At 46.8% G+C, this 8,189-nt stretch overlaps 3 protein-coding genes across 3 annotated transcripts; 2 read left to right on the plus strand and 1 right to left on the minus strand.

The window, feature by feature from the left end:
* Nucleotides 1-889: 889 nt before the first annotated feature.
* LOC135374549 (uncharacterized) lies at nt 890-1,932 on the plus strand. Its single transcript, XM_064607490.1, has 3 exons — nt 890-1,276; nt 1,373-1,512; nt 1,763-1,932. The coding sequence occupies exons 1-3, from the start codon at nt 1,076-1,078 to the stop codon at nt 1,818-1,820; spliced, it is 399 nt and encodes a 132-aa protein (XP_064463560.1). The 5' UTR covers nt 890-1,075; the 3' UTR covers nt 1,821-1,932.
* A 369-nt stretch (nt 1,933-2,301) lies between these two features.
* LOC135374550 (putative nuclease HARBI1) lies at nt 2,302-3,449 on the plus strand. The gene is made up of 2 exons (XM_064607491.1): nt 2,302-2,325; nt 2,507-3,449. Exons 1-2 carry the CDS (start codon nt 2,302-2,304, stop codon nt 3,170-3,172), a joined length of 690 nt encoding a protein of 229 aa, XP_064463561.1. The 3' UTR covers nt 3,173-3,449.
* A 552-nt stretch (nt 3,450-4,001) lies between these two features.
* On the minus strand, nt 4,002-5,871 carry LOC135374551 (uncharacterized). The gene is made up of 6 exons (XM_064607492.1): nt 5,710-5,871; nt 5,594-5,601; nt 5,156-5,343; nt 4,458-4,935; nt 4,210-4,276; nt 4,002-4,175 (listed from the first exon to the last, which is right to left on the minus strand). The coding sequence occupies exons 1-6, from the start codon at nt 5,869-5,871 to the stop codon at nt 4,002-4,004; spliced, it is 1,077 nt and encodes a 358-aa protein (XP_064463562.1).
* Nucleotides 5,872-8,189: the final 2,318 nt, after the last annotated feature.

Raw genomic sequence — 8,189 nt, forward strand, 5'->3', positions numbered from 1 at the left:
ACAGCGTCGTCTCCATAGTAACGCGTGCTGCACGTGACCCGCTACGTCGTGAAAAGGAAGAAGTGACCTTACTCGCAGCCTGCCACCGTCGCCGGGCGTGTGGCGTTCGTAGCCATTGGGCGAGGAGGTCAGCCGACGCAAAACGCTGCGATGTTCGTCGTTGAAAATGGCGCTTGTGTACGCGTTTCTAGTGGAACAAGGAGCCGCTTCAGTGAAGTCAACGAGGACATTTCGTGTTCACAAGGTTGTCTTCACGTGGTTGTCCGAGGAGCAGTTTATTTCCTTCTTCCGACTGTCCAAAGCCTCGTGTATACACATAGAGGATGTATATGGAAACATGGACATGACATTGAGTGTTTCCCATGTAGGGAATGTTATCATCCGCATAAGCTGAGTTAGTGTGTTTGTAACCCACCATTGTGAAGTTAACTTCGTCTTGCACAAACATGACATTCATTTATTTATGAAATATTTGGACACTACAATAAAAAAAAAACTAGCAATACTTGCGCTATTCATTTGTATGCTTGTATGGTCATTCATTTGTATGGTCGCACCTGCCTCCTCCTCCGTCGACACCTGCCTCCGCTCCGCACATTTTGAGCTTGGCTGCTTGCTGTAGCCAGCAACTCTCTGGAAGCCTCAGCAGGCTGTGTGTCGCCCTGAGCTCTTACCCGAATAACTGCTTAGTTTAGTTGTACAACTAAAAAGGGGGAGGTCACTCGAAAAGCTCAGCAACCACACCGTAAGTTCACCAAATAACTTTATCCTCGTCAGTATAGCAATCTTCCACGCGGGGTATAGTGCACAGATCACCGTCCTCGTCTTCTACGAATGTAATGTAATAGCGAATTCCACTGGTCGTTCTAGTGCAGAAAAACCTGCACTGGCCAGGGCGCGCGTGTTCCACTGGTCGTTTCAATGCAAAGCGCATCGCATTCCGCTGGTCGTTACGGGGCGACTACACCGGGCGAGTGCAACACCAGTGCAACTCTGCCTGCACGGAGAAAATCGGCGGTGGAGACCGGAACACGGGAGTGCGCCCGCTTCCGGACGGTCCCTCCTCCTCTTTCGAATGAACATGGCGGACGAAATGGAAGTGGTTTTCGGTCTCGTTGAGGATTCCGAAAGCAGTGACAGCAGCAGAGATAGCAGTAGTAGCGAAGGAGGATCGGCGTATTTGAACGCCTTCGAAACTTTCTTTTCCCTTCCTCTGATGCGACCGAAGATTGGAAACTTCATCGACGACACCGTGCATCGGTACTCGGACAATGAGGTACGTTCCCGAGTTCTAACAGCCTCCGACGCAGACATGTATAGTACCTATCACGCAGACATGTATAGTACCTATCTTCTGATCTTTCCGTTGCAGTTCAGGAGAAACTTTCGGCTGAGCCGAGATGTGTGCGACACACTGGTGCGCGGGTTTGCGGCATCCCCCTACAACCCTGCAGGCAATCGAGGCGGATCACCGCCGAAGTCACCAGAGGAACATGTCCTCGCATTTCTCTGGTACAGTACTCTTCCGATTCGTTGATCGGTCCTTTCAGCACATATGCAGACTATAATCCAGCATGGATATTGAATTTTGATAATCACGCGAACTTGGGGAACAATACCAACATATGAGATGCTTTCTGTAGTGCTGTTGGCCTTTTTATTTCAGCTTTTGTGTGTACTCACTCGTTACATTTTAACAGAAACATACTTTAGCTCATTAACCTGCTTGTCAGCCACACAAGTTGTGTTCGAAAATGCACAGGTATGCTGGTAACAAATGCTGCATCAGAGACGTCGCTGGACGTTTCAACGTGGGTTAGACTACTATGCATCGGATAATTGGGAGGGTTGTCTCTTTCCTGCTTGACAAAGCCGGACACGTCATAAAGTTCCCCAGCGACCTAGATGCACTTGCAAGAGATTTTCAGGAGGCTAGAAGTCAGATTTTCATTTGTTTGTGTTGTTCAATGTATTAATTCATACGTACCTGATTCAATGAAGGCAACATTTCCTTAAGTTAGAGGAACGAAGACAAATACAGAGAACAGACATTACATACGATACTACACTATACATATGCATATGTAGTGTCTCTTTTCTATATTTCTCTTATTGTTCTTCAAACTCAAGGAAATGTTGCCTTCATTGAATGCCCACCAGCTCGCTTGCACACTCCTCATCTGTTCCTTCACTGATCTGATTGTTTTAAAGGTTCACAAAGGGGTTAAAATAGGTCATCCCACATTATCCATGATAAATGTAAAAGATCCAATGTGAACCCGCATTGAAAGTTTCACAGCGATGAGGGTAATAGAAGCGGAGAAAGTGGGCACCGTGAATACTGAAACCCGTGCGGCTTTGATATCACGGTGTGTGGTACAACGAGGCCATAATGTAATGAACCGTATCTATGAAGGTGTCCCAACCCCTTTAAGTTCACTGTTTTTGCTTCACTTTACAGAAAGTTGTTTATTTTGAGATGTTCTATTCTAATCGTTAACATGAGGCACCCTTTTCAAAGATTTCAGGAATCCCAGGTACCATCGGATGCATTGATGGGACCTATATCCAGATTCGGTGCCCAGCACACAAGATAAAGTCCACTTATGTAAATAGACACGATATTCCTTCTCTGACCATGCAGGGAGTGTGCGATGACAAGCGCCGCTTCCTCGATGTCACAACGGGTTTCCCGGGGAAGGTACATGATGCACGGGTTTTCAGAACCTCATCAATCGCAGAAAAGCTGCCGTACATATGTTGTGTCAACAAGTATCACATTCTTGGTGACGCAGCATATCCCTTGAGGGAGTACTTGCTTACTCCCTTCAGGGACTACGGTACATTGACAGAGGAGCAGAAGCAGTTTAATTTTAACTTCTGCAGGACGCGTGTACGCATTGAGAATGCATTTGGTATTTTAAAGCAGCGATTTCGGCAGTTGCAGCTTCTGGAATTCATCACGGTGGACCAGTCGTCAAAGTTTATACTTGCATGTTGTGTACTTCACAATCTCTGCATAAACTCTGGTGACTGTTCCATTGATGACGTTGAATGCGCTCCAGAAGTTCAAACAAATGAAGTAGTGGAAGCTGCAGATGTGCGGGAGTGTGCTCTGAGGAAGCTTGGAGAGCTTAAGCGCCTCAGAGTCATGAGGTCTATGAACCTTTAAATGTAAAACTGTTGGGGTAGGGTTTGTGACAACATTCAAGAGTTGAAATGTAAATGATGGTAAGGAAACTATACTATATATCATCTGTTATGCACTGCATGGCCACTGCTTTCTGCTCTCTTTATTGCATGCCACAACTTTGTATTACAAATGTATATTAAAAAAAAAAAAATCCTTTGCTCGTTCTGGAATTTTCCCCACGTAACCACTAACCTACTTATCTTTCGCTATGCTTACCAATTCTTGCCTGTTGTCCCGTTTCGTCCACGTGTTCGTGAACCTTTTCTGTAACCGGTCTGTAGCCTAGATAACTATGTTCACATAATCCCCTCCGCACTCTAACAAAGCAGCCATTCACTCCGGCCGTAGAAGCCCGTACGGACCCTTTCTTCCCTCCGGGCTGTTGACCCACAATTCGCATGAACCTGTGGTGGCCACCTACCGTAAAAGAAGACGGACAGCATGCCCTTTTCACGCACACGATCTCGATCATCATTCTTGCTCGCTCATTCCAGGAATAAACTTTCGCCCCATCGGACCTCTGTCCCAGTGTGGTTGCTCCTTACTAGCTCCCACATATTTGGTGACCCGAACGTCTCGCTCCTTCCTGCAACCAAGATTAAACCATGGACCAACACCAAGGCGATCACAATCCGGCCACTGGTTCTGCCCAGGTCAACTTTACCGACATCAAACTGCCAAGCTTTTGGCACAACGACCCAGCCCTCTGGTTTGTCTGGTTTCAATAAATAATTTTGCACCTTGCAAAAAAAAAGTTGTGTCTGTGTGAGGAGGTATGTTATGGAGCCCAGGCATGTGGCTTGAGCATTCACTTTATTTTATTGTTAAGGGCATCAAGAACTATATGAATTTTCTCTAGAATTTCAATGTTCTTGCGATGCCTCTGTACCCTTTCTTGTTGTCTTTCTGCTCGTTCCGCTCGCCTCCTGTCTTCACGTTCCATTCTTCTTTGTTCCTTTTTTTCTTCTAGTTCTTCCATTTTCTCAAAAAAACAGCTTCATGTCACGCATGCGTGCAGTGCTTGGCCGTTGTCTGCGCTTTGGGCGTGGTTCCCTGCCATCTCTGTCACTCTCCAGCTGTCCACTGCAAAACACAACAACTTTATTTTGAGATGGAGAGTGGGGATGTTCATCGCCAGAGGCAATACTCTACCCCATTGGTGGTGATGTGGGGAATGAGGCACTGCAAAAGGCACATATAGGCAATATATCTTGAGGACACCTATTCTAGCTGCCTGCCGGTAGATTCTGGAAAATATACTAACCCCTCCTCATTTGAAGGTGCTAATTCCTGTTCTTGAGGGGGATCAGGAATGGCAATCCCAGCCTGAGTGGTGCTGGCTTGTACGGTAGTGACAGTAGGCGAGGGGACCCCTTGTGCAGTGTGAGTGGTCGATACCCCTCTGTATGTCACCCCATGGGCGTCCCGCAAAATTTCAGGATCAATACTGTCGTCTTTGCGGAGGATTGCCTGGAGCTCCTCTTGGTATGGAACAGGGAGCGGCGAAGCTCCAGATTGACTGTTGTTTTTGATGGCATGCCTCTTGCGTCTTAATATTGTTTTTACTCTATTCTCACACTGTATGTGTGTTTTTTCGGTGCCCAATATACTTAAAATGTCCTGAGATATCTTCTGAAACATTGATTTCCTATTTTTGAAGCGTTTTAGAGGGCCAATTTTTTCGAGGTACAAGCCATACTTGTCAAGCAGGAGCTTCGTTTCTCCGTCTGTCCATTCTGCAACTAAACAAAACAAAAAATTGAGCTGGCAAATAAGATCGAATCATGCGAATTTCTGTCATTGTGTCTGTCGTCAAATAAAATGAATAATATAAAAATCGTACACATTAGCAAATTACTGGTGATGTCGTGTAGCTTGTGTGTTCACATTTAATTCACTGATACATTTGTTGTTTACGACCACGCAAGAAGTCTATGGCGTTCGTGACATGTGGAGGCATACCTGCAGTGGATCTGGGGGTTAGTTGAGCTCCAGATGGGCCGGCCTGCTGACTGGCTCCGGTACTAATGCTGCTTGCCCCTAAAGGATTTTCATTAGGTGCAGTTAGAACCGCTCTACACGTCTTTCGAAAAGAACTTTCATGGTCAGCTCTGATGTCTGTGATGTGCTTGCTTCCCTGTGTACCACAACTGGTGTATGAAGGTCTATGCCCATAAGCCCCGACTACGGGGGGCGGGGGGGGGGGGGTATTTGCACCTCCGGAACTTCCCAGGGTGGGCTAGGCCCCGTCCGAAACTCCCCCCAGAGACAGGGCGCAAAACTTATAAAACGAAGACGAATACAGATAACGCTACATAACGCTACAGATATCGCTACATAACATACGCTACATAACGCTACAGATATCGAAAAGTAGAGAATGCAGCTATTTCAACTTACCATTTGTGCTGCACATTGTAAAAAGCAAACGCTGCGCTTCGTCATTATCCAAGCACAGTTGATACACACCGTCCATGCCGTCCATGCTGTTCTCGGTTTCGGTTTTCGCGGTTTACCAATGTTGCCTGCCTGGTCAACGGCACAGCTGCCAACATAGGTGGCGTTGAAGATTGTTTGGGGCAGAGCTCTGGTTCGGGGCAGCGCCGCTGCACTGAAACCCTCTCGGATGTTCCGCTGGGCGGTTTAGTGTAGTTGCACTGGCGGAGAGCGCCCCTCATTGTGGCGAGGGTGTTACACTGCTCTACGGTGCACCAGAACGACCAGTGGAATTCGCTATAAAATAAAATACGCAATTAATCCTCAACACATGTTGCGCGTGAAAAGAAAAAGAGACAGCTCCGAGCACCGAAGGATTCTCTTCGAGCCGATGACGGCAGCAGACGACACTGCACTGCAATCGCATTGGCTGATTCGTGTCTTACGTGCTCATCTAGCGAAGTATGTGCAAGAAGGTTTCTTTCCACGCGGTAACCAAATTTATATTTCTTAGAGGTAAATACAAAGTAAGTTAATGTCGTCAAATTTAGGCTTTTTGCTTGACAGACTTGCGTCTGCCATCGAGAGTAGCGTCATTGCTCCTCGCGCTGGCGAGGCTCGCCTACCCAGCAAACGACGGTGGCCTTACTGACCACTTCAGACCGTGCGTCGGGAGCACGCGCTTGCCCGACGGTGGGCGTTGCCACGTTATGCCGACGCACCGATGCAATGGCCAGTAATCCGCCCCTGGTCTGGTCTTGCTTGATGACAATACACACTCTGGTCTCCCTTCAAATCCGCGTATTGATCTTTCGCCTTTGGGCCAGGATCTTTCGCGGTGGAGGGAGGCGAAAGGGAGCCGGTCCTTCATTTTTGGAGAAGGGCCCCTTGATAACGCGGTCCGCCCCTGGGTGGGCCGTGTCTTTGAACGCGCGGCCGATAACAAGGTCGTCGGGGCAGTACCGCTTGCGGTGCTGTTCCGGGAAGATCTTTTCCTGATCTTTCGTCCATGAGTTCGTTGTTATCTATCTTGTAGGACTGTAACGTAAAGTTAGTGTCTGTTCAAAGGGGACTACCTCCATAGGTAGCTCTCCTGCTTGATGACAATACACACGTCCATGAGTACTCTGTTCGACCTTCTTCGAAGAAAGCAATGGTAGGTATGTCATCCGCTTCTAATATCCTTCGTGCTGCTGTCCCACGAGCAACTCTCCGTGAGTTTTGGTTTGTTGCGAGGTGGCATCTAGCACGTACATCAATCCCAGACCTGCCGTGAGCTCGTCTTCGGGTGTTGGCGTTGCGATGGTTGTAGACTAGTGCGTTTGTTGCGTTAAAGGGAGCCAGCCAATATAGCTGGTCTTCCACGATGATGCCAATACATAGTACTCTGTTTCAATTAGACGGGTTACTAATTACTATCAGACGCTTTTTGAAGAATAACAGCAAGCCTTCAGAAGTTCTGTTTACATTTTCGTAACCTGTAACAATATATGCAAGGTAAATATAAATGGTAGCGAATGCGGGAAAAAATACGAAATCTGTGTTAGCAACCCTGCGCCCTTCATGATACAGATACACATGCGAGCGTTGTTGTTGAGGGGCAAACTACGAAGGTAAACAAAAATAATTTAATCGGAGGCGCGAATAATGTCTGTACTAATACAATATGCATGTTTTAATGTAGCAATTCGCGCGGTCTGCCAGTAATACGTAAGACTATAGACAGAGCCGAGTACTCTTCCGGTTCCTGTCGCTCTCCATGTTGTGAGCTACGAGTTTGCTGTACGTTGACCGCGCACTTTGTGACTGTTCATAGCCGTTTTCTTCTTCATCGTCGTCTTTTCAATTTCAAACCACCAAGTTCAACTTGGGACATTCCTCGGGGGAATGCCTTATTTCAGGACAGTAGCCAGCTATTGCTTTATTTGAGTGTCAAGAATGTGGACAGTACTGACTTTTGAGCTGTCGGTTCCTCTTCCTGCCTTTGCGACGTTTGTGGGCGCGTGTGAGGAAGTCTTCAAAGCCAACGTTAAGACATTTCTCACCTCCATTCGGTCAGGTCCAAGCTGTGTGAAGCGTTGGACATACTTGTGCCAAAGACATTGAGTTTGTGTTTTTCATCCGTGTATGACGATCTATTTCACTTTTTTCTGAGGGTAAGACTGTTCTGGTTTGCACGAGAAAGGAATGAGGAAGTACGAAGTAGTACGTTACGTCAGAAGGCACTGCAGCAGGCAGCGAGACTAAGTTCGTAATCTCTGCACGTTGTTGTGATGTAACCAGAAGTTTTCTTTCCATGCAAAGGGATATGCCTGGTTCTGTTGTCTATCCAGTGCTTTCACTTGTAACCTAGATTACACATGACCTCTTGTAATTCTTTCATTCCTGTGAAGCATACGACTTGTCAAAGTGCACTTTTGCACATAGTTACTTACTGTGTTATTTGTATTTTGACAGCCATGCAGAGTTCAGTAGTCTGTGCTGCCAACTATTTATATGTTTAGTGTTTAGAGAAACCCACTTCTCAGCTGTACCATGCGACTTTCTTCTGCGCAAAAGC

This window comes from Ornithodoros turicata, unplaced genomic scaffold, assembly GCF_037126465.1.
Source record: "Ornithodoros turicata isolate Travis unplaced genomic scaffold, ASM3712646v1 Chromosome76, whole genome shotgun sequence".
Taxonomy (NCBI): domain Eukaryota; kingdom Metazoa; phylum Arthropoda; class Arachnida; order Ixodida; family Argasidae; genus Ornithodoros; species Ornithodoros turicata.

Bases quoted from the DNA above. Each gene is read 5' to 3' on its own strand.
- LOC135374551 (XM_064607492.1), bottom strand. From the start codon at position 5,871: ATGAGGGGCGCTCTCCGCCAGTGCAACTACACTAAACCGCCCAGCGGA. The intron at 4,936-5,155 runs GTATGCCTCCAC...TGTTTTGTTTAG, and splicing joins AACCCCCAGATCCACTGCAG to TTGCAGAATGGACAGACGGA. The intron at 4,277-4,457 runs GTTAGTATATTT...TGTGTTTTGCAG, and splicing joins GCACCTTCAAATGAGGAGGG to TGGACAGCTGGAGAGTGACA.
- LOC135374550 (XM_064607491.1), top strand. From the start codon at position 2,302: ATGAGGGTAATAGAAGCGGAGAAA. The intron at 2,326-2,506 runs GTGGGCACCGTG...CGTTAACATGAG, and splicing joins GGGTAATAGAAGCGGAGAAA to GCACCCTTTTCAAAGATTTC.
- LOC135374549 (XM_064607490.1), top strand. From the start codon at position 1,076: ATGAACATGGCGGACGAAATGGAAGTGGTTTTCGGTCTCGTTGAGGAT. The intron at 1,277-1,372 runs GTACGTTCCCGA...TTTCCGTTGCAG, and splicing joins ATCGGTACTCGGACAATGAG to TTCAGGAGAAACTTTCGGCT. The intron at 1,513-1,762 runs GTACAGTACTCT...GAAAATGCACAG, and splicing joins CATGTCCTCGCATTTCTCTG to GTATGCTGGTAACAAATGCT.